General features: G+C 38.1%; 1 protein-coding gene across 2 annotated transcripts; it reads left to right on the top strand.

Moving 5' to 3' along the window:
- The first annotated feature begins 952 nt into the window (after positions 1–952).
- Positions 953–25,340, top strand: rnf122 (ring finger protein 122). 2 transcript variants are annotated; one of them, XM_049486102.1, is made up of 7 exons: positions 954–1,093; positions 1,284–1,483; positions 15,665–15,821; positions 20,315–20,360; positions 21,711–21,752; positions 22,686–22,768; positions 23,692–25,340. In XM_049486102.1, exons 2-7 carry the CDS (start codon positions 1,459–1,461, stop codon positions 23,804–23,806), a joined length of 468 nt encoding a protein of 155 aa, XP_049342059.1. In that variant the 5' UTR covers positions 954–1,093; positions 1,284–1,458; the 3' UTR covers positions 23,807–25,340. The 2 variants fall into 2 exon arrangements, with proteins under 2 accessions (XP_007231563.1, XP_049342059.1); XM_007231501.4 differs by having other exon boundaries at positions 953–1,483; positions 22,689–22,768.
- Positions 25,341–26,595: the final 1,255 nt, after the last annotated feature.

Below are 26,595 nucleotides of genomic sequence, written 5' to 3' on the forward strand. Positions count from 1 at the left end.
AGGGGTGTCGCCATGTTTTACCTTTAATTCAGCAGAACTGTGAATCGTAAAACAAAACAAAACAAAAAGAACAAGCCTAGGTTTGGGACGAGTTGTAGAACATAGTAAAGGCAAAGCAGTTAACAAGAGCTCAGCACCTCTAGAATTCCTTTAAGACGGTTGGAGAACCATTCCAGATTCTACATCATGAAATCTGGGTTTTTCAACAGGACAATGCTGCAGTACACCATGCCCGCCTGGCAGACGACGTCTTACAGGAGAATATTGTCACTCTCTTGAACCTTCCTGCGTGTCCCCTTATCTAAATCTGGTTAAGAACATTTAGGGATGGATGGCAAGGGAAGTTCCAGGCACTGGATGCCCTTCGTGAAGCCATCTATAACACCTCAGGCAACGTTCCATCTAGACCGCTGGAAACACTCGCAACAACCATGCCTCAACGATTGTTTAACAAGTGATTAACAAGAATGGTGGAGCTACTCGTTACTCGCTATCAGCTGATGAACAGCCTATTTCAATTAAAATTGTTGTTTTAAAAAAAATGCCTGCACAAAATCTTTTGTCTCTTGCTCCCATGTCTTTTTCTCACAATTTGCATCGTGAAGCTCTACTTAGAACGTTTTAAGATCAAAAGCAAAATGCAAATTCTTGCAATTTTCTTTCTTTTTTTTATTTCTTACTGTCACATTAATTATTATTATTTATTATTAATTTAATAGTATTAATATTTAGTTTTCTGATGAACTGAGTACATTAAAGATATTGGAGAAGGAGTTCTAAAAGAAGATAAATCAGTAAATGTATATAAAACGTGTATCTGTGTGGATCAGCTTCAGCAGCTGGAGGACTGAAGCTCTGCTCAGCACGTTAACAATAGCTACTTCTTGTTTGTGTCCTCACTCGCGAACCCGATTGGCTGCGCTGATTGGACTGTTTGCCCGTTCGTCATACCGGGGGGCGGGGCTACACGCTGATCTTCTTCGGTACTCAATGGATGCCAGCGATTATTATTAACTGTGTTGTGAGGGCCTGTAGTGAAGAGACTGGAGAGAAGGAGCTCCACTAGTTAACTCTCTGTATCTCTCTGAGACAGGTAACCCCGGGTTAGAGTAGAGGGGCTGGGCTCGTGCTCGCTCTGTTTTTCCTCAGAGAAATGTTCTCTCAGCTGTAGCAGCTGGATGCTGCGAGCAGAACTTGGTGGCGAGTCTGGATTTGAGGGGTTTTCTTTCTTTTTCCTCCTCTCGTTTTTCTTTTTCTTCAGCTGGTGTTTGGTTCTCTCACAGATCCTCCAGAATGAGTCCAGACTCTTCTCAGTGGGTTCGCTCTTTGGGCAGCGCGGCTGAAAGGCGAGGGGCATCGGCTCTCTGGATGTAAACACACGGTGCTCTACTTCTTCTCCACCACCTCCTTCTTTTCTGTCTCTCTTTCTTCCAGCAGGGGAAGCAAACGAGAGGATTGATGCACCCGTTTCAGTGGTGTAACGGTAAGCCATTCCAGAGAACAAATTTCCTCTGTTCTACAGCTCATAATGGCAGTTTGTACCTTCTAGCCCACGCTGGGTTTTAGGCATTAGTTATTAGTCCATGCTCAGTGCCTGAGAACCTCAACACTCCTCACACTCTCATCACTCATGCATTGCAAATGGGGTCTTTGTGTTGATGAACCTGCTCAACAATCCAGTTCCAAGTCAAGACCAGCTGTTGTTATTGGTAGGTGTTTTCTGATGGTCTAAGTTGGTCTTTTAATGGTCAAGGTTGTTGAAAAGCTGAATATACAGATTAAAATATTTTATTTTTCACTTTTTACAGGTCAGCTAGGTGGTTGACCAGCCCTTGACTGACATAGTGTGTTGTATTTGATTTTGGTCATGACTATCCATGCCAGACCTGCTGGTCCACCAATCATTGTGGTCTTGTTGGTCATGCTGGTCAACCATCTTCTGCTTGATGGTCATGCTGGTCAACCAGATTGGTCTTGATGGTTGACTTTTTGGTCACACCTGTAGACCAGCTAAACTATCAAAACTCATACTTAACTCATACCATATAAAAAAACTGAATACCCAGATAAAATATACTTTATACTGGTAAGCTAGGTGGTTGACCAGCCCTTCACTGGCATAGTGTGTGTTGCATTTGATTTTGGCCATGCTCATCTTCCGCTTGCTGGTAATGCTGGTCAACAAGCTTGGTCTTGATGTTTGACTTTGTGATCACACCTGTAGACATTCAAAATCATAGTCCACTCACACCATATTCAAAACAAAAACATACCACCTGTTGGTCAGAATCTAAGATGGTGTTGTTGGTTAAAAAGCTGAATATCCAGAAAAATATACTTTATACTGGTAAGTTAGGTGGTTACCAGCCCTTGGCTAGCATAGTGTGTGTTGCATTTGATTTTGGTCATGCTCATCAATGCCAGTCCTGCTGGTCCACCAACAATTGTGGTCTTGTTGGTCATGCTGGTCAACCATCTTCAGCTTGTTGGTCATGCTGGTCATCCATCTTCAGCTTGTTTGTCATGCTGGTCAACCAGCTTAGTCTTGGATGGTTGACCCTTTGGTCACACCTGTAGACCAGCTAAACCATCAAAACTCATACTCTACTCATACCATATTCAAAACAAAAACCATACCACATGTTGGTCAGAATCTAAGTCAAGTCAAGTCAAGTAGTTTTATTGTCAGTAGTACATATGTACAGAACATACAGAGAATTAAAATCATGTTACTCTCCTTCCCAAAAGTTACAGCAAGCACACAAAATGAGATTATAAATATAAAAGAATGGGAGAAACTATATGTACAATACAAAAAGCACACAGATAGACAAACATGAGACAAAAGACAATAGTACAGTAGTGAAGGGGGGTTTGTGTGATTAAAGAGGGAATGACAGTACAAGTTTAAACAGAACCTGTATAGCAGTAGTGCAAATATAGTTGTATAATAGCTTAAGGCTGATAAAGTGAACAAGTGTGTAAAGTTATTTAAATTGCTTTAAATAAAGTTCTTCTATTTATTGCAAGTTATTCTTCTCAGTAACAATAAAAAAATACTTATTTTAGACACATACTTTACAATGAGGCATGATACAGGATAGCCAATCAAAGCAGAGTTTATTTGTGTACAGTATGTCAGCCTTAAAGGCACAGTGGCTCCAAGGTTGATGTGGTGTAGTGGGTAACAACGTCACTCATTCCACGCCAGACTGGGGTTCCATTTTCAGATCTCACAGATGTTCTTGCCTTTCAATCAGGTCCTCTCAGCAATGTTCCAGCATCTAGTGTAAAACCTTCCCAGTAGAGTAGAGGCTTTTGCTGCTTCAAAGAATGACAAAATCCCTTTTAATTTCTTTTGATTTCAGATGAAATCCTAGAGCACCAGGTGTCCACAATTTCTGTTCACAATTGTGGTCATGTAGCATGCATGTGGATTCCAACACTGGCAAACTAACAAGTTAAACTAACATGAGTTCATTGACATTCTTGCAGCTTGTACTATCAGACATGTCCACAGGCCCCTCCTTTTATATTTATGGGTCATTCTATATTTCTCTTGAAAGTACTGATGAGAGGCTTTCGCTCTCCTGGGGCTTGAATATTTCATGTGTTGCGCTGAAAAAGAGCACAAATGCACGCTTTTATTCTTGCCCTGCTTTTTACAAAAGGAACACAGTGGGAACTAAAGGACCGCAAAGCAACACACTGACTCATTAGGCCCAAAGCTGAGTGTTTTTAGAGTTAAACAACTTAGTCACTTGCTTTTTCTTGTAGAGGTGAGCAATGCTTCTTTATTTTTCAATTCCATATCAAATCACACTACTAAGCATTTGCTAGTAAGTTAGCTCTTTGAGGTGAACAGTTGGATCCAGGAACAACTGAAGGCCTATTTTGATGGTTTTGTTCCAAATCTCTCCAGTTTAGTCATTTTGAGTTTATATCCACTAACAAGAATTCCCGATATCCCATATCTTCCTATCATAATGCTTCCAGTGCTGGAGTGAAAGCTAGCATTTATTTCTTCCACATCACATAACTAGCTATGACCGTGGCCAATGCATTTTCATTAAACAGCTCCACATGCTTTGAGGAGACCACTAATTCCCAATTGTGTTACATTACAATTATTACAGACACCCAGTATAGCCTGCATAATGCGTAGTGCACAGTGATGGGAGGAGAAGTAGGTCATCCAAACCACACAGAGAGCGCAAGGCAACTATGCTGTCTGGAACTTCTGGCCATGAATGGCTGTGGCATCACCATTGTTGATCGGTCCAATGAACCAGCTTCTCTCTCTTAAATCACAGCTGTTTTTTTTAATTGTATGAAAAAACACAAATTTATTAACATTTTAAAGACTAAAAGAACTTTTCTTTTTCATTTTAAAAATAGTATAGGATGAGACTATATTAAAGCTACACAAATGCAAGACTTTTACGCTAGTTGTGTATCTTCCACCTCCACCAATACAGTATGCTTTTGTAATATTTTGAGATCTTTTGATGGCTTATTAAAGATAAAATAATATCCAACCCTAATACACTTTTACTACTTGAAATATTGTTTATTTAAGTAACTTTAGTTGAAGGAAATTCAGTCACCAGGATTTTCTGATATATAGGGAAATATAGTTCCAGTCCTGTATGTATATGTACACAAACACTTTTTAATTTATATTGTTTTATATTAAATTAAAGATGCCGTCAGTTTTATAAGAAAATAGATACTGAACTTGTTTTGTATGTGTGGCCGCTAATTAAGCTTAGTCTGGTTTGCAAAATCAATGGTGATTCATCTTTCAAAAGCAGTGAAAGTTTCAATTCAGGATTAAGCTTAATTATGGCCTGAGAAACTGATATTTAGTCTTGATATTTTCGTATGAGGATCAACTCTCACCTTTTGAGAATTTGTATTGGTTCTAGTTGGAGATGCACCACAATGAAAATTGTCTGAAACAAAAATTTCATGTGGCATAAAGTCAAATACTCAGTTTTTTGCAGATTTTTATCAGTTTTACCAGTTGCAGCATTGCATAAATGACAACGCCTGAACGTGTATACATTGTTCTTTATAATATTTGTAGCTTTTAGTCTTTTTTTAAGATTTGTTTTTCGCAATATATCAATGTAGTTTAAGACAAAATACACTTTTCCTTATTCCAGTATTTTGCATCATTCACACATAATTTTAAAAAAGTCCACTCCAGACGAATGAATAGCTACATTAAAATTGAGCATTTGAAGAAAAAAGAAAAAAGAAAATGAGGGATAAAGGATAATGCCCATTGTAATGCACTTTAAAGCTTCTGTTCAGGTAATGCTCTCAGTAATGCCACTGTAAGATCTTTTGCAATATTCTGCTGGAACACTTCCTGAAAAGTATTAGTAGTAGTACTAGATTTGTTTCTTTTAGCCTTTTTATTAAACTAGTCTTTTAACATATTTGACTGAACTAAACTTTGCCATTTTCCACCAAATAGTAATGGGGATCAAATATTCGGTGAATCCCTAATTCTCCAATTATGCGCGTCAAGCAGATTGTGTCCTACTAAAATAGTCGTCAGTGAAGATCAGGTCAGGCATTGGGCAAAATAGTTGAAATTTACTTCATGAACAGACAGAACACACCAGTGGTATCTAACTGGTACAGAGCATTTAACATAATTGTCCTGCAGCTCATTTCCTCCGGACATATTTAGCCTGCTAACATCAGAAAGGCCTAGTGACGCTGGCCACCACTGATGCTCTGCTTAGACGTGATCACTATCCTAAGAACAGGAAGCACCCATCTTTTTCCTACTGCACACTACGTTGTCTTGGCAACATGCTGGAGCGCCTGGCAATATAGGTCAGCGGGCCTGCAGAATGAGCTCCGTTCATGGGCGTGTCCTACAGACACACACACACACACACTTAACATGAGAAAAGAAAAAAAAAACCTACACTGCAGTCGTGACTCTGTACTTCAGTATAGAAAAACTGCTGTGCGGCTAAACCTGCCATCAGTGACTTGTAGTGGTGTAAAGATTAGGTATGTCAAGATAAAATTTTATCTTTATTTTTTAGATGCTCGGTAAATGATAGTCACAAAGATTTTAATGACACACGAATAAAAAGACTGACACGTTGACCACACAGAAAATTAGCCATTGTTAAATTAAAGGAGAACTTCGGTGTGAAATTAACTTTTGGTGTAGTAAACATGAAGAGTACCAACCTTTGTTAAATAGCCCACCTTTGCTCTCCCGCAGCAATTTTGTGCAGTTTGTTCAAACAGGCTAGAATGGGTTTTAATGGGGCATATTGTCCCCTTGCTTTTTACACTGTTATCCAGGCTCAAAGTAGCTCCACACTTCATTGGTAGCGTAACCTACATCTCCGGGCGCCACCATCTTAAAGTCATGATCAGTAGAGGAACAAGCACATAATATTAACGGAAGTACATGCTGTATACATGAAGACATGGCCGGGATAAGTGCTCTGCTCGGACTACAGCTTCAGCCGGCATATCAAAAAAGCGAAGAGACAAGAAAACAAAATGGTTCACACGTTTGTGCCTTTTCGTCACTGTTCTGATCACAATTTCTTTAAGATGGCGGCATCTGGAGATGTAGCTAACGCTGCGTTTTTTAATAAACTTCGTGCACTTTTAAAGTTCTTGATGCATCGTTTTAAATGTCAGGGTTCTCCGGATTCTACCAATAAGGCGTGGAGCTACATTGAGCTTGGATAACAGTGTAAAAAGCAATTTATCTGCAGGGGCAAAATATGCCCTGTTAAAACTCATTCTAGCCTGTTTGGACAAACTGCACAAAATCGCTAGATTTCAGAAAGCTGCAGGAGAGCTGATGTGGGCTATTCAACAAAAGGTTAGAACTCTAAACATGTTTTACTACACCCAAAGTCACTTTCACACCAGAGTTCTCCTTTAATATTGGAGCTAGCTTGGTTAGGCTAATGCTAATGGTGCTCTAGCAGTGCTAGCCGGGGTTAGCAGCAGGCTACCGGCCAATAACGCTCACCTATTAACGAAGAAATAGTGGTTAGCGGCTAAACCTAATGGTACTGAAACTGAAACTCCTGTATAACACTGCACTTCAGTGGAGTGGCTTTACTGCTCCTTAATAACCTGACTGGTAAAATTCATACATAAAACGCACCGGATTAAAAGGCGCACTGATGATTTTTGTGAAAATTTAATTATTTTAAGTGTGCCTTATAGTCTGAAAAATATGTTAGTAGAAATATGCTTGAGAGTCCTTATAAAGTACAACCCCAGCATTGGTTCAAGGATAAAGTTCTATCATTCAACAAAAAGAGCCAATCAGTTTGCTGCATATGCTTCTAGTGGCGAAGATATCCTTGCTAGTAGGAAAGTCCTGCCTTCATGAGGGGATCTGGAAAAGCACAGTAGCCATAGCAAGCCATAACAATCACGCTTTTTAGCATTTTATCAGTGATTTAACACATATTGTTAAAATGTTAATTTGTCCTTTGTAGAGTATTCACCCTATTAAAACATATAAGAGGCTGGTCTTGTATAAGAGATTATAACTGCATTGTGGTGTTGCAAAGATGGCCACGCTTGAACTGATTTTTGCCTATAAATAGGTGGAACAGGGAAAATTTTAACCAGAAGCTAGCGAATAGCTAATCACAGAGGAAGTAGGGTTGCATGATAGTTAATAATTGTTGCACTCATCGCTTCAAAGAGATACAAGATACCAATATCACAACAAACTGGCAGGGCAGTGATTTTTTTTGTAACTCCTAGTGTGTATTTATTTTGACAACATATCTGGTTCAATCAGAAGTGTAACGCTCGAGAACAAGGGATAAAGGTACAAAAGAGAAATGGGATTGGGCCAAACTGTTCTTTGATCCTTTACCCTTCGTGCTTATTCTGTCAAGTCTGTCCAACAATATATATACTTTATGAACACACTAAAGGTCTTTTTTAGCATTTTACTGGATTTTATTTATTTATCTTTATTTTTATTTTTTTTTTGCATAATTTTGTGTATGTTTTAGAAAGTAGGGCGATATTCTTAGCTTTTCATTAGGAAAAGAAAATCATGCCTTGCTGAAAACATCTGGAAAAACATACCTATCGCATTCAGTAATGTCTGTCCAGTTATTTATAAGCCTCTGTTTTTGTGAAGCTCCCAACTGGCTGAGGCCTACGACCTCAATTTTAGCACGTTAGCTGCTGTGGACAAACACATGTGAAACGCCAGAGTAAGACCATCATTACACACTTTTGTTTGTTTGTTATTTTCCTGCCATTGATTCTCCACACAGGGAGTCCAGTTAGTCCAGCAGTGGATGCAGCGCTCTCTGTGTGAAATTGACATTAAGTGACAGCAGTTTTGCTACCTGCTGGCGCGAGAGCCTTTAAAGCTTTGGAGAGAGAGAGAAAGCGCTCTGAGGAAGAAGGCCGAGCAAAACAAATGGGAAACAAAATTGGATGTTTATTGAATTTTCTCAGAACAAACCCACTTCACCTGAAAGCGTGTCCAGAACGGCTGCCTCTTCTAGTGTGTCGAATACTAGCAGCTGCAACCTGATGACTTGATAAGGCTGGATAACACCTATAAGGACTTACACTAGATATTGGAACATTGCTGTGGACCTGACTGCATCCAGCCACACAAGAAACATCAGTGAGAACGAGTTTAGGTGTTGAATCACCAGTTTTGGCTCTCCAACTTGTGCGAAAAATGTACTGGCAGTTTCACTTTTTCAGAGCTCAGTGCTGGGGGTCTTTATACCCCTCTTACCCCGTGTTCACCCTGGCAGGCTTCATTTCCTTTTGAGAGGAAGTGATATGTAGCTGAAATTTAGTGACAAGCAGTAAGTAACACGGCAACAAGCAATAAATCAAGTTAAGATTAATTAAAAGAGTACAGAGTAAAGGTCATGTAGCTTGCCATCGGCTACCGGAGCCCTGAGAGAGCACAATTAGCCTTGCTCTCTCTGGCTTGGTAGATCTCTTTTCCCACATCACTCCAAAGGGTGATGTCGCTCAGCATGAGGCGTCTGTGAGCTGATGTATCGGAACCGAGTCGCTGCGCTTTCCTCGCGTTATGATGCTACTCGGTAATACTACATCAGCAGCAGTTAGAAAAGAGTCGGTGGCTGACCTCACTTGTATTCGAGGAGGCATGTGCTAGTCTTTACCCTCCTGGTGTTGAGGCATCACTAGTGATAGGGTTGTTCTAATGCATGTGTTGGATAGTTAACCATGTAAATTGGGGAGAAAATGGAAATGGCAAATAAAAAATAGAAATAAAATTATAATTAAAAGTACACAGTAAAGCAACATTCTAAACCAATTGACCTAACAAATTCTTGAATTAAATTTTTGGTTTCTTTAGCACTTCGTTTCTATTCTCAGGAGTGTAGTTCTAAACATTAAAAAGAGGCTCAAAAATGCAGTTACTTCTTTTTTACTGTTTTACATGACCATTGAAAGAGTGTGGAAGAAAGCAGTGAATTTTGTTGGTGTTTCTAATAGGATGGCTGATCAATAGGAAGCTTGCTAGATTAGCCAGCATGCTAACTGGCCATGCCGTTACACACCCACACAACAGCACGTTTAAGCGACCTTAAACACTCCCACAAAACACAAGCTTGGGCTGATGTGAGTGATTAGGGAGTGGTCAACCCAGAGACTGTAAAAAAAGATGGACGCCGTGTCGCCGTTCCCATTCATTCAATGAAAATGAAGCCAAAATCTTCCGCCATGTTGGCGATCCTGACATCCGATTCTGCGCAGTAGAGTCCAAAGGAGGGAGAAAGATTGTGGATAGCAGCCTACTCATTTAAATAACCCCGCCCCTGAGGGCTGCCTCGTGGTCACAGACTGCATAGCGGGGCGGAGCGGAGATGACGGTCTGTTATTGGTCCCGCCCATAACCAGCCCTTTTACAATAACCACACCTTTTTTGAATAGAGCTGAATAACGTTTTAAAAAACGAATTCTGTAGGGATACAAAAATTTGACAATATAAGCAGAGGTTACACTAGCTGTTGCGTTTAAATAAAGGAGGTAGGATTACAGTATATTAGAAAAAAACGTGATTAAGAGTTGTCTGTTTTGCCATTGAAACCTATGGGAATGGATGGGGTTACACAGCTTTCTGCAGCCGAACAGCAGGGGGTGCCCGACCTGTGGTGGCTTCACTTTTGAGAGACGATGCTCTGTCCAGCTATATACAGTCTATGGGTCAACCCATGCTTAGCTCAATTGCATCTTGTTGAAAAAGTTTGTTCCTACAACCCTTTTTTTTAAAGCTCAAAAGTAATTAGACATTTGGCCACTCAGCTGTCCAATGGCCAGGTGGGTCCCTCATTATTTCACTTAGTGGTAAGGAGGTCAAAGGTCTGGAGATGGTTTTAACCATGGCAAAAAGAGCCTGTGACACAGCCTATGAAGTAAGCCTGTGTGTCACTGTGGAAGTATGTGAATGTGTGTGGAATATAATTGTGTTCGTGTGTGTCAGTGTGTGTGTGTTAATGTGTGTTAATGTGTGTTTGTGTGCATGTTGCTCAATGTGAATGCAAAGAGGGAAGTGGGATCTGGTTCAGAGCCAAGTGATCACAGATGTGTTACAAAAGAGTGCAGTGTCCCACTGCGGGCCAGGAAGAGCGACACACACACACACACACACACACACACACACATACACATACATTGAGACACCAGGCAAACTGAATCCTAGTGCAGCTTCACACAGGGTCTAACAGTGAACAACAGTTGCTGTAACTTAAATCAACATCTGTGTTTTTCATACTGAATAATTGTTGAGCAAAGCGTAATCAAAAAAATTGTATTAGTTTAATTTTCTGCAAATTGGAGAAATGTAGGGTGTTGGGGTTATATCTATATAATGTCCCTTTTCTGTCCTTTGCATAGTTGTTTACATTTCATAAAAACGTATAAAATATTCACTCTGAATGAACACCTTATTAAAAATATAGAATAATGTTACCATTCACTTTTTGTACATTTTCCACAGTTTTCTTGATGTAAGAAATGTTTATTTTTGGCATTACAGCAGTGCAGTGTAATAACAATATTACTGTTATTATAATTTTTTTATGTATAAGCTATTTAAATATTTTCAATAATTCTTTGTCCAACAATGCCATCTTGGAATAACCATCCCTTTAAGAAAGTAACATTAGTGGTATCACAACCTTCATACTGTTTTTCATTCAAGGGTTTTACTTTGGGATGTCCCCGATCTAGTCATGTAATCGGAAATCAGGACCGATCATGTAATTTTCAAAGGATTGGGTGGAAAAGACCCGGATAACTGATATATTAAAAAGGTAGTGTTGTGTTGTTACTCCACGAGTCCACTACAGACTTGAGATTGCAACAGCTTGCACTGAAAGGCTCTTGGGCGAACGCTCTCACTCTCTCGTGCGAGCACACACACGTGCACACACGTTTCCTAGCTGGAATTTGTAAAAACAAATGCAATATATTCAGCTTCACTAGTATTTTTTTGTCTATTAAAACTCTAATTTAAACTTAAATCGTTAAATCAGCGCATTACAGTATTCTAGAAAAAGCATTAAAACTATTCTGATATTTTATAATAAGTGAAAAAAAAAATCTGATCTAGTCTAAATCTAGTCTGACATGCTTAAACCACACCACGCTATTATTACTCTCCCTGTTTCTCCCTCCAAAAGAAAAACAAAAAACTATCAGCATTTAAAAATATTACTCATGATCTTAATTATGATTAATCACAGAATTTGATGTTGTATGATTTTTTAGGTCATTTATTTAGGGAAAGATGCATATTTAAATTAAAATAATTTATATCGCCATTTAGTACTTGTTTATTTTGTGCTCAAAATTGGCTGCTTTGATATTGTTGTTTCAACAATAAACAAAATGAATATCAAAAAAATCTTAAAGGGCAACTTAGATGGGTTCTTTTTTTTTTTTTTTTTACTGTATCGCCAAAGTATAGGATTAGCATTCTGTATTTGAAGATTCTCAAAATCAAATAATTCGGACTCAAGAGCAAAAAATGTCATCAGAACTTAATATTTTTTATATATTGTCTCCACACTTAGTTTAGGTAAAGTTAAGCTGTTTTTGTCAAATGCCAGTTTTCACTAGAATTGACCAATTTGTGAATGTTCACGACTACTTGCAGCTTGCCATAAAAGGGTAGATGCATGATTCAAAAGATGCAATGATATGTGATTAAGGTGGGAGTCTTTATTTGTAGTCTAAAGTTTTCTTTGCAATATTGATTAAAATTATAAAAAAAAATCACCATATTTTCAGTGAAATACACACACACACACACAGTTATGCTGATTTGGTATCAGTCCCAGCATACCAGCATTCTAAACACAACATATGCTGTTTTTTGTTGGCATGAGCTGCTTTGTTATATATTCCCATGTGCTGGTTCTGCTTGTTAAATAACTGCAGCTGGATTGATAATTGTCTCAAGCTTGCAGAGACGAGTTCAGCGTGTGCTCTCCAGAGTGACTGACTGATTATTCATCTGTCATGAGTCACAGAACACCTGCTTGTTGACCCAGGAAATCCACAGTTAGCTATATTAGCTTTAAAGATTTGCATTCTATTTTATATTATTTCTAAAGTGTGTTTAAAAATGTAACAATTTTAACACACTGAAACAAAACTGTCTAGCACTGATCGTATGCTGGTATCTATTTAGATACAGCAGACTTTTCAATTGGTTAGGCCTTTTAGAGCTAAATTTCCTTAGAACTGGCCCATCACCATGAATCTAATGAATCTGTTACACAGCTCTGGAAAAAAAAATAAGAGACGCTTAAAAATGATGAGTTTCTTTGAGTTTACCAAATTGAAAACCTCTGGAAAATAATCAAGAGGAAGGTGGATGATCACAAGCCATCAAACCGAGCTGCTTAATTTTTTGCACCAGGAGTGGCATAAAGTTATCCAAAAGCAGTGTGTAAGACTGATGGAGGAGAACATGCCAGGATGCATGAAAATTGTGAATAAAAACCACAGTTATTTACTATAATTTTTTTCTTTGCATTATTTGAGGTCTGAAAGCTCTGCATCTTTTTTTGTTTCAGCCATTTCTTATTTTTTGCAAATAAATGCTCTAAATGACAATATTTTTATTTGGAATTTGGGAGAAATGTTGTCCGTAGTTTATAGAATAACCCAACAATGTTCAGTTTACTCAAACATAAACCTATAAATAGCAAAATGAGAGAAACTGATTGAGAAACTAAAGTGGTCACTTAATTCTTGCCAGAGCTGTATGTATTTCCCAATAGCCTGTTAAGTAACACTTAAACAAGCAAGTGTATTCTGGTGTTCCATTTACACTGCTCAAAAAAATAAAGGGAACACTCAAATAACACATCCTAGATCTGAATGAATGAAATATTCTCATTGAATACTTTGTTCTGTACAAAGTTGAATGTGCTGACGACAAAATCACACAAAAATCATCAATGGAAATCAATCAATTTATTAACCAATGGAGGCCTGGATTTGGAGCCACACACAAAATTAAAGTGAAAAAACACACTACAGGCTGATCCAACTTTAATGTAATGTCCTTAAAACAAGTCAAAATGAGGCTCAGTATTGTGTGTGGCCTACACATGCCTGTATGACCTCCCTACAACGCCTGGGCATGCTCCTGATGAGGTGGCGGATGGTCTCCTGAGGGATCTCCTCCCAGACCTGGACTAAAGCATCCGCCAACTCCTGGACAGTCTGTGGTGCAACGTGACGTTGGTGGATGGAGCGAGACATGATGTCCCAGATGACCTCATTTGTGGCCTGCTGGAGGTCATTTTGCAGGGCTCTGGCAGTGCTCCTCCTGTTCCTTCTTGCACAAAGGCGGAGGTAGCGGTCCTGCTGCTGTGTTGTTGCCCTCCTACGGCCTCCTCCACGTCTCCTGGTGTACTGGCCTGTCCCCAGGTAGCGCCTCCAGCCTCTGGACACTACGCTGACAGACACAGCAAACCTTCTTGCCACAGCTTGCATTGATGTGCCATCCTGGATGAGCTGCACTACCTGAGCCACTTGTGTGGGTTGTAGAGTCCGTCTCATGCTACCACGAGTGTGAAAGCACCACCAACATTCAAAACTGACCAAAACATCAGCCAGAACCACTCCTTTATTGAGTGTGTCTTGCTAATTGCCAATAATTTCCACCTGTTGTCTATTCCATTTGCACAACAGCAGGTGAAATTGATTGTCAATCAGTGTTGCTTCCTAAGTGGACAGTTTAATTTCACAGAAGTTTGATTTACTTGGAGTTATATTGTGTTATTTGAGTGTTCCCTTTATTTTTTTGAGCAGTGTATATACAAGTGTATTGAGGAAGTTTTAAAATTGTTTCACTTTTTTACATTGAGTTTTAGTAAGTTGCCTTGAGCTAAAAAACAAAAAGAAAGTTTTTACCATCATTCTCCAATTAATACCCCCTATTGAATTTTTGCTAATTCATTAAAAAGTCAAAACCAATAGTTTGCAAATTATGTTCAATAAACCAAATTTACCACAGGTGGACTCCAATGAAGGTGTAGACACATTTCAAAGATGATAAAGCAAAATAGAGTCCACTAGAACTAAATTTTTAAGTGTCATCACAAAATAGCTTTGTCAATGCAGAATTTCACTTGTTTCTTTTTAGTAAGTGAGAAATCTGATGTTCTGTTTCATAAAGAAAAAGCATGTTTTTTTTTATTTTACACAAGGCCCCAACACAACAAAATATATATAAAGGTCTGAAGACTTTCTAAATGCATTATTCATACAAATCAAAAACGGAATGTCTTACACAATCAAGCCGCAATATGCCAATCAAATCAACCGTGCAAATATTTTATTACTCTGTTGGCAACAACTCAAACATTACGTTGCCTGATTCAGACCCACATTTGTTATAGACATTCATAATACTTTTGCAAAGTTCAATGTTGGTTTGATCCACCCTGATGAAGCCGCTCTAACTTGATATACAGATTAAGAAGCGTTAAAACCTGTTTTAGTTAAAACAATATTCTGTCATCTTTACTCAGAAAACATACACAAATATATGTTTTATTAAAATGTACTGATCATTTAACACAGTTAGTATATAAATGATTTTAACATAATAGTGGAACAGCAAAATTACATTTGCAGATTGTCATCAAAATCTATATATCTACAGCTCTGGAAAAACTTAAGAGACCACTTCAGTGTCTGAATCAGTTTCTCTGATTTTGTAATTTATAGGTATATGTTTCAGTAAAATGAACATTGTTGTTTTATTCTATAAACTATGGACAATATTTCTCCCAATTTCCAAATAAAAATATTGTCATTTGGAGCATTTATTTGCAGAAAATGAGAAATGGCTGAAATAACAAACATTCATATTCATACATTTTAAAAGTGCAGAAACCAATACTGATTTTTCATCACAATTTTAATGCATGTTCTCCTCCACCAGTCTAAGCTAAAACAGTAAATCCAATTGTTGCACCTATAGAACATTAGGCCTAATGGCTGATAAGTGACTGGTCCTCACACATCACCACTTGCAGCTATATCTCCATCTTGTTTATGTCATTTTAATTTAATATGGTTTTAATTTAAAACTTTCTTGTTCTCTTCTTAGGATGCTTCTGCGGTTTGGGACTAATCTACTTCAACAGGACCTGCACAATGCCACCTGTGACCTTCCAGGACCTGCCACTCAACATCTACATGGTCATCTTCGGCACGGGGATCTTCGTCTTCGTGCTCAGCCTCATATTCTGTTGCTACTTCATAAGGTACACACACATGAACACACACACATACTCACAGAGAGAGAGAGAGATAACACACACATGAAGAAAACACAAAACAAAAGCTTTCTGATGAGCCCAAAACACAATGGTGTGAAAGGCACTATGGGGAGGAAATGAGGCGATAGGGGACAGGAAGTTGCCACACTCGCGCCGGTAGGCGAAAAGTGACCCAGGTCATTTCCACCTCAGCACAGAGGCATTCGGCGCACATATGAGGCTATTTTAATCTGCTATTATTTTCAGCTCTTATCTATTGTTCTTCACCTCGATAGACTCCTAAACACCTGCGTAGGTAGATTGCGTTATTTGTTTATTTATATCATATATTAGCAGCATTAGCGCATTCTAGTATCAGGGGTTTCTCTCCTTCTGTTCTATTCAATTCTATTGTATTATATTGTTTCCTTAAATGTGCCAATGATGCAAGTTGTTGTTTGATTTAAAAACAGTAAATATGTGACTTTTTTTTGTTTGGGGTGACCAACCACAATGACCCTTTTTTTTGGATACAGTTGAAATTTGGCCTCTGTTTTTAATTAATTTGTGCAATGAACACGAATATGGCGATATGGCCCTGAATTAATATTACGATATTTCAGGGTATTTTTGCTCTAAAGAGACAAATTATTGAATTACAAAATGATGATTTCAAGAATACGCTACTGCAACAGAATGAATATTAAATCTTTGGTGATATTATGTCATACAATATGATATTGCACACCCCTAATTAAGATTTTTAGATTGCAACAGAAGTCAATGATCCAGCATGTCATAATACTAGTAATGCCAGATTAACTGAATCATGTTTTTGTTTTGTTTTGTTTTTAAGTCTGAAATAAATGTTTTAGATGATTCAGACTTTCCAACCAATTAAAGGATTGTAAGGCAGACTTTCAAAGAAAAAGAACTGATGATGTGCAGATATCAGGTTTCCTGTCATGTGTATGTGCATTACACAATGGTATAATTGCAGCAGATAATGTTTGTAATCTCTATATCTACTGCAACTGTAGATAACCCTTATTTAGGATTATAAAGCGTAGCTTTGCGATATAAATAAAGCGCTATATAAATAAAGCGTTATATAAATATATTTCATTTTATTTCATTTTTAAAAAGATATAAAAAAGAATTTAAGGCTAATCTGTTATAGTCATTCTGCATTTTACATAATGCACATGCACAAGAAGAGGAGTCGAATTCTGGCACAGAGGCAGAATTTGGCACAACACCTTCTAAAGTCAACTTGCCAAATCGGAAACTCTCTACGAACCATTTAGTGTAAAGTATAGAGAGTATTAGCCCACGTAGGTGATAAAGACAGGATGTAGTGCAGATCTTTAGTACGCTCACTAACCTGCAGAGTGAAACCAGAACTATCGGACTTAGGCTACGTTCACATTACAAGCCACATTGCTTGAATCCGATGTTTTGCTTAAATACGATTTTTTGCTTGGATCTTGGCGGTTCTTATTCACAAATGTAAGAGACCTGTATCTGTGTGTAATGTGAATGAATCTGTCCCTGAAACGCCTCATGTGCACATTGATACGTGTATAAACGCTGCCTTCTTCACCAACAACAAAAAAAACTCATATTCGAGAGACGACACATAGTTTTATAAAGGGAAATAGATGCATTAGCAGCTCAAATGTGGAGCATCTTTTGCTGGAGTGGAGAGAAACAGCTGGTCTGAAGTACATGCTCAGGTCAAGGAGGAGAAAAACCAAGCAGCTTGCTTTTGCTGTTTTTGCAGCTATAGCTGCACAGCTGCACCAAGAGATGTGTGGGTATGAGAGAGAGAAGCTGCTAGTGCATGCGTAAAAGCAAAAAGGCGCATAAATTCCAATTTGACTGTTCACATTCACGTCGCATATCCATGGATCGGATACTTATCCCATTTATTACCACATATAAAAGTGTCTCAAATCTGTTAAAAAAAAATCTGATTTGGCACGTTCACACAGGCATGAAAAAAACAGATCTGAGCCACATTGAGCAAATAATCAGATTTGAGTCACTGCAGCTTGGTAATGTGAACGTAGCCTAAATTACATAATGTAACAAACACATTAACCTTGGTCCGAAACATACAGCAGCATGAAACCAGGATGACCATAATGTATTCTGTGTTACTGTGTTTTGTGTTTTATACTGAAGCAGATTTTAATATTTTTGAGTAAAGTTAAATACGCTGTTGTCTTTCCCTTCTTCGCTCTCTCTCTCTCTCACTCTCTTATATCATTCTAAAGGAATGTAGAATAATGTCACAGGCCTCAAGAGCCCAATCCAGCTCCCCTGACTTTAACAGAGAGTTCAGCCCTCAGCACACATCATACAGTTTAATTCATAGCTTGCAAAGCAATACTTGGCTCAAGCATCAGTGATTGTTCATGCAGCCAGCATGTGAACACAACAAATCCCATCAGTGTTTCCACCCATCTGACCGAATGTTTTTCACAATCTTTCACACATTCCTATTCTAAAGCTTTATCCTTGCTTGATCTGGTGTCTGTGTCAAATACATCTTATGAGTTAAAACCTGTCTAATGACTAATGTAAAGCATTTAGTTTTGAATTGCTTTATTAATGATTAGTTTTCAGCAGTCGGTATGATGTGAAATCATACTGTAAACAAGTTCAAACCATGATACTAGCACCACCATGTTTGACAGATGGGATAAGGTTCTTATGCTGGAATGCAGTGTTTTCCTATCTCCAAACATAATGCTTTTTAATTAAAGCTTTATCCATCCACAAAACATTCTTCCAATAGCCTTTTGGCTTGTCCACGTTGTATCAAACTGCAGATGAGCATCAATATTCTTTTTGGAGAACAGTGGCTTTCTTTTTGCAACTCTGCCATGCACATCCTTGTTATTCAGTGTTCTCCTGACGGTGAACATTAAAGATTAGCCAGTGTGAGAGAGGCCTTCAGTTGCCTAGAAGTTACCCTGGGGTCCTTTATGACCTCACCGACTATGACAAGCCTTGCTCTTGGTGCGATCTTTGTTGGATGGTAACAGCGGTCTTAAATTTCTTCCATTTGGACACAATCTGTCTGAGTGCGGAGTGGTGGAGTCCAAACTCTTAAGAGATGAGCCTGATGAGCATCAACAACTTTTTTTTCTGATATCCTCAGGAGTTTCCTTTGTTCGTGCCATGATATACATTCATAAATGTGTTGTGAAGAGCAGACTGTGAAAGATACCTGTTCTTTAAATAAAACAGGGTGCTCACTCATATCTGATTATCATCCCATTGATTGAAAACACCTGATTCTAATTTCACTGCTAATCTTGAAGGTTCACATAACTTTACCACTTGCAGAAAATTAATAATGGATAATTTTCCTCAAAAATAAATCACCAAGTATAATATGTATGACTAATTTGTTTAACTGGGTTCTTTTTATCTACTTTTAGTAGTACTTTTAGGAAATCTGATTATGTTTATGGTCACATTCATGCAGTAATATAGACAGTTCTAAAGGGTTAACAAACGTTTAAGCACCACTGTATAAATATATATATATATATATATATATATATATATATATATATATATGAAGTGGCTGCTTGTCTTCTTTGCACTCTGTAATGTGCCTGATGAGGTCTGGACTCCGAAAAAAACCCTTCATCTTTGAATCACACCGTGCAGTAAGTGCAGAGTTTTATTATTTTGGCTCAGTTTTTAAGTGATTGCCTGCAGAACCACTAAGCGATGTTAATGAAGTCATATTCAAATAAGGGCTTCTCTTGATTGGGGAATCAGCATGCCAGACACACTCCAGGTTTCACGCTGTGAACGGACAGACTGGCAGCGCTCTGGCTGTGTAAAGCATAGACTGTCTATGGTGTAAAGTCGTGGGAATCATCAGTGAATCATCAGGTTGATTAGGCAGACACTTCACTTATTCTGCACTTTACTTTCAGAGTAACTGCTGTTAACATATCTTAGTTCTAATACCCTGGACTATTGACTTAATTCAGCGTTTCAGTGCGTGTGCTTTTGTTAAGATTTCCAGGAGCTGTAGCGACATCTGGTGGTGATGGAGCTTATTGCATATTATTTTGACTCACCGGATAGGAGCTAACTGAGCCCTTTTGACAAAGAGCTAGATAGGGTAGTGAATAGAGATTTTGAATAGAGAAAATACTGTCTACAACTAGGCTTTATCCCTGTCTGGGAAACTGACCTTAAAATCATCAATTTCTCTCTTTCGATTTTTTTTTTTTAACATTTTAAGTTCTTTTATTTGAGGTGCCTTTGTGAATTAAGCACATTTTACTTTTCTAATGTAAACATTTTAAGAATAAAAAAAAAATGGTTAGAAGGGCTCAATTGGCAATTGGCTAGCTTCTAAATCCATAACAGATGGATTTACAATGATTTACAATGAGAAAAAAAAATATTAAGTTAGTTTGTTTTGTGACTAATTCCTCTTTTCCTTCGCCTTCTTTTTCTAACAGTAAATTGAGGCACCAAGCGCAAAGTGAGCGGTTTGGATATAAAGAGGTAAGAGAGTGTGCATACATATATACATATGTTACATTATATTGACAATAATCTGAAACTTAGAATAAAAAGTCTCCTTATTTGGGCAATACACATTAATAACTCAATAACTTATTAACAAAGTAGCAATTTTACATAAATTATAACATTAATAATGTTTAATCATGGAAACAATTGGTGGAATTAAACACATTCAGTGTGGCACTTGTTGGAGGCATTTAGGAAAATTCTGGAACTGTGCTTTATTCTCCAAACTAGCTTAAAAGATCTTATTTACTTTTTTCTAAATAAAAACGTCTTGTTATCTTTGCTACAGTAAAAACATTTTTCGTAAGAGAAAAGCCTTTTAAAATGCATTTACCATATTTTGCAGACTATAAGGCACACTGGATTATAAGGTGCATTTTAAGCAACAATAGTAAGTCGCCATGTTTTCCTTCTACTGGAGAAGTCATAGGTTGGCAATAGGCAAGCGTGAAACATCTGGCCCATGAGATTGTTTGAACTATAATGAACGATAATGAAAAAAATAAATAAATAAAATGCTTCTCTGGCGAACTTTATTTTACACACATTCTCTGTGTCCCTGACGCGCTAGGCGTGACTTTAGTTTTTGCCCATTCGCGTTTTTCCGCCCGTTCTCAGGTTCCCTTTCTCATCATTAGGCATTTTCCCAACTGTAACTCAGTTCACTGGCCAGGCGAACGGTAATCTATTGGACCGCGATCCTGACGACACGGGTTCAATCCCACGTGAGGTTTATTTTTTTATTTTTTACCTTTCTTCCTGGGTTTACCTGCTTCATTTTTTTTGTGGCCTGCCACATGTTGGCTTCGAAAATATCTGGCCCTCGGCCAAAACTAATTGCCGACCCCTGGCCTAAGAAAACAAAATTGTAATTCTTAAAAAAAACAAAAAAAACATTTTCTTTCCTTAAGTTAAACCAGCACTCGATGTTAATGTACACAGATTTTTCTCCTGAAAAATGAGTAAAAGGTGAGTAAATCGCTTCTGTTTAAGCTTACATTTCTAACACTTTCAACAGTGTGCTTAGCTGCAGAGCTAGCCGCGGTTAGCAGCATTTAGCACTAGTAAATGCCGTCTTACAGCGCTACACTGCGCAGGCTACAGTCCAATGGATTTTTGGGAAAATTAAAGGATTTTAGGTGCCCCTTATGGTGCGGAAAGTATGGTAGACATTATTCTTACATTCATTTTGTATTTCTAAATTGGGTGGACATCTAAATTCTTGCGACTAAAATTCTAAAATTGGGTCAATTCTAAAAAGTGTAAATTCTTTGTTATTGGTCTTTGTTCACACTGGAGCTTACAAGGTTTTCTGTCTTGTAGGTCATCCTAAAAGGAGACACAAAGAAGTTGAATCTTCATGGGGTAAGGATGCAGTATTGAAGCAACTTGGTTGCAGATAAAAGACACTCATTTACAAAAAAATATAAAATTTGTACAGATTTTTTTTATGTAATTTTATTTCAATTTTTTCCCATTTTCTCCCCAATTTACACGGCCAATTACCCAACCCACTCACTATCACTCCCCCTATCACTAGTAATGCCCCAACACACCAGGAGGGTGAAGACTAACACATGCTTCCTCCGATACATGTGAAGTCAGCTACTGCTTCTTTTCTGATGCAGCATTGCCGAGCAGCCAGCGCGCTCAGAGGAAAGCGCAGCAGCTCGGTTCCGGTACATCAGCTCACAGACGCCCTGTGCTGTGGACATCACCCTAGGAGTGATGCGGGGAGATAGCGCCATCTACCCACCCAGAAGGAGCAGGGGTTCGAACCTGCGACCATGAAATGAGTCTCTAATACCCTGTTGGGCCTCCTGTAGATTCTCATTCACAACACCACTGCAAACATAGGTTATGGTGTCTGGCTGACGAAAGACCTAGGTGTCAGGCAATTTGTTGAAATTACCATCAGACTTCTCTCATTCCAGTAATGTGCGACTTTTCAAAGTCTGTCCACTGGGAACAATGTTTTTAAGAATGTCAAAGAGGCATTTTCAGCAGTCAACAATCTCTTAGCAAGATGTGCACTACCCTAAAGTTGTGAGACATGACTGCATGTGGATTTTTGTAGCCAAACCGTTTGCACAGTTATTTTTTTGTCAATGAGTAAAACTGTCAAAATTTGGGCTGGATGTTCTCCAGCAGGCCATTAAAAATGCTTCAGCATCAAACATGTTTTCATTGATGAAATATAATTTTCATGATTATTATAATTTGTTTATCTGTGACTGTATTCTGCTGTATGTATCTTTGGGTCTCTGTATCTTTGGTTCTGTTTGTGTATCTCCACAGCAGACGTGTGCCGTGTGCCTGGAGGACTTTAAAGTGAAGGATGAACTGGGTGTGCTGCCATGTCAGCACGCCTTCCACAGGAGGTCAGTTGGGTATTCGTCACTCTTTTGTCATTTTTGTTATGCCAAGTTTAGTGTTGCACACCCCCTATAGTTCAGAAAGAGATTGTGAATGAGCCTGTTGACTGGCTCAAGTGTTATTTTAAGGTTTCTTCAGTAAAGCCATGTAGAAGCACAAAGAACCAGTTGAAGTCATAAACACTTATTTGCCTGGTTTAAATGTACTTGGCAAAGGCAGAAAACCTTTTGTACTGTACTTAATGTTTAACGAATCATCTTAAAACACATGACATTTTTAATTAGTATATTTATTTATTTTTAATTAAATAGTTATATATATATATATATATATATATATATATATATATATATATATATATATATATATATATATATATATATATATATATATATATATTTATTTATTTATTAGTATATTTATTTATTTTTAATTAAACTGTGCCGTATCAGGAGTTTAGCTCAAATAAAAGAAGTATATTCAATAGCTGGGTCTGTTCGAGACCGGATCACATTCTTACTACAAGTGAACCGCTCCAGATTTCGTTTGGAACCAGACTGAGAGCAAATAAACCTCCTGCTGGTCTCAGTCCTGTGTTTTGATCCACACCTGAGTGTGATTACTTTTTTCACCTCTGCTCAATCGAACCGCACTAAGGGTATAAACAAACTAGAGTTCATTTTAACTGAAGCAAATAGTGCTAGTATGAAAACACCATTACAGACAGTTGGAAGCTGGGATAGAGCAAAATGTTGACCCTATTGAAGGACCCTTCTAGACTGAGTTGAGAACCACGGCTGTATGCATTCTGTCAGTGGTTTATAAACCAGTTCATGGTTCCTCTAAACGGTGGGGAGCTGAAATAGAGCAAAAACATGGATTTCTGTTGGTCTAAACCTCTGCTGTGTTCATGTCTGTCTGTTTTCAGATGTGTGGTGAAGTGGCTAGAGGTGCGGTGTGTGTGCCCCATGTGTAACAAGGCTCTGTCTGGAGCCGCCGAACAGCACCAGAGTATAGGCACTCTGCTGGATGAACTGGTCTAGAAGCCTCTGGAAAAGGACAGAACTGGAAACACACATAAAGGGTGTCTGAGGAGACCCCTGGAGCACATGTCGTCCAGTCAGAGATGACTCCTGCTCAGTCCTTCTGCTCCTTCCTTTCAAATCCACACTTTAACTCTCACTCAGAGACTCGAGTTTTAACTCTTGCAGTGGACTTTAACCAGCGCTGACCAAGTCTTGTACAGACTGAGATGAGGCAAAAATTGAGACCAGCAGAAGAAACCTAGCAGCTTCCAGGATGTTCCAACACCCAGTCTGGAGACTGCCACTGAATTAACCAGAGTTCTGCACTTCGCCCGTTGGGCTCCTACACAGTTGTGTGTGTGTGTGTGTGTGTGTGTTTTTGTCGTTGTTGTTTTAATCACTAATTGATCTCTCCATGCTCCGCCCACAAATGTGTTCTCTTTTTTAGCTACTGTCACTGGGGCTGTGTATTTGCAAGATCCTGGTGATACGATACATATTTTGATACAGGGGTTATGATTTAATATATTTTGATACTGTGAAAGCAAAAGTATATATTGCAATTTTTAAATCGAATTTTATGGAATTTGTCATAGTATAAAACACAGTATCATATCCATAAAATCTATAAAAGGCAGTGTTTTACTTTTTATACAATCAGATCAATGAGATTTGAACAGTAATGATGTGACAGGGTTTATACACAGTAGAATTAAACTGGTGTCTGCCACCAATAAAAAAGGTGTGCTTTTAAGAATTGATACAGTATTTTAAAACATAATATTGTGATACTTTGAGAAGTATTGTCTTATGACCCTAACTGTCACCTGGTTGGACCAATTCTACAGCATGTTGGGGAACAATCACATTCAGCCAAATAAAATATTGCAAATCAGGCATCGTAAAAGTGGTTTAAACACTACAAGACTAATCAGATACAAGGGTCAGATAACAGGAGCTTTTTTACCAGGACAGTGAACAGTTAAACAGTCAGAACCACAACTTATTTAAAAAAACACATGAGAAATGACAAAAAAAGATTTTCTTTCAAAATCCATGTACAAAAGAAACACGTGATGTATAGTTAACATCGTTGAATTTGATTGATGATTTGCAGTGAAGGTCCATGGTCCAACTGTAGACTGAGACTTTTTTTTTGTAGCCATGCTGGATGATCAGGGAAACATCTGTGAAAAATATTTCACACTTTACTCAGAGATAAAATTCTTGCATCCGGACTGCAATTGAAAAAAACATGAGGACCAGTGAGTTTTTTGGCTTTCTTGGTCACATAACATCACGTTCATTAGCTCTTTCATTTTCACTCACTATTGTGTTTATGTGGATCTCCATTGAAACGCGCACCCAACGTGTAGTCACGGTGTGTGGCAGTGAACAAATAGCTATTTTATTAAATGCGAGGAGACGAAACTCAGAGATGTGAGTCTGGACGAAAATAAAACTGCCATAGGACCACAGAGTTCAGCCAAAAACAGTAGGTAATTCAGCCTGAAATTTTCTCAGAAGACGTCTGAGAAAAACACGTACATGGTCTTTCCGGACGGGAATAAAATCATAGAAGACCCCCATAAAAGAGGAAATTAAACCAGGACCCCCTGAGAAACTAATTCCCTCCAGATAGGGCTTCTTTTGCGCTCTCATTGCCTGTAGTTCATTGCCACAGTCACTGCCAGTCACAAAAGCCCGAATATGGACTCCCTGACAGGTACAGATCTTTAGCCTGCTAGATACTCTCACATGCCTCCCTGCATATTCACAGACAGTTCACAAACAGTTTGTAAATCCCAAACCTCCCAAAGTCTGCCAGCTCACCAAACTATAATACGTCACAAAAACACACGTTACTACTAACAGGAAATACATTTTAGAAACAAGTGGTCCAAGTTGTTGTGCTGTGTTTTATTTACCTCAGAAGTTGGATGTCAGATCTTTGATCTGAGTTGACCGTGTTCCAGTTAAACTTTTAGATAACTGTACTCTATTTCTAAGCATTTTCAATAAAACGTTTTAAAATAAAGACTTGAAACTTAAAGCAACTGGTTTGACAATGATTTATTTGTGTTTCATGCAACCCATCTAAATATGTTTGCATTTTTTTGTCCTATAGTTATCATTATCATTGCCTTAGCAATGTTAGCAATGCCAGTGGATAACAGGGCCTTATTTGATATTTTGCACATCCATACAGCATTAAAACATACCCAGAGACAACAGGTAGACAGTAGAGACACAATTAGATAGAAGCGCTAATAAACTGTATAATACTCCTGCTTTACTTGATGTGCAGACAGCCATCTTAGAGCGTTCCAGTAGACATTTTCTTATTGGGAAAATCTGACAATTTAGTTCAAAGGTTCATAAGGTAGCACTAAATCAGTGCCGTATTGCCTTGCTCATTTTGAACAAGTAATGTTTAAGCAGATTATGTTATTAAAATGCTTGCTTCACTTCAAGTTCAATCCAATACGCCATAAAAAAAAATCTCTTATTAGTTTCTTATTAGATTAAATGAAAATTTTAGAAAAGCTTGCCAGAAAAATTGATCTGTGGGCAAAGTATGGGCAGATTCAGACAGATATAGCTCACAGTTACAGCTAAAACTACATTATCCCACAGCATTAATCTGTCTGTGCACAGTGTATATGTTACACTACCCTTTAGTAGATACATTTATAAATGGACTGTCTGTAACAATCTTTGTTAATATTCATACTGACACAGTCTGCATTTTTAAGCATTTGTTTAGAATAAAGTCAGTCATGCTTTTGGTTTTCCACCTGACTCAC

This window comes from Astyanax mexicanus, chromosome 12 (assembly GCF_023375975.1).
Source record: "Astyanax mexicanus isolate ESR-SI-001 chromosome 12, AstMex3_surface, whole genome shotgun sequence".
Lineage (NCBI taxonomy): Eukaryota > Metazoa > Chordata > Actinopteri > Characiformes > Acestrorhamphidae > Astyanax > Astyanax mexicanus.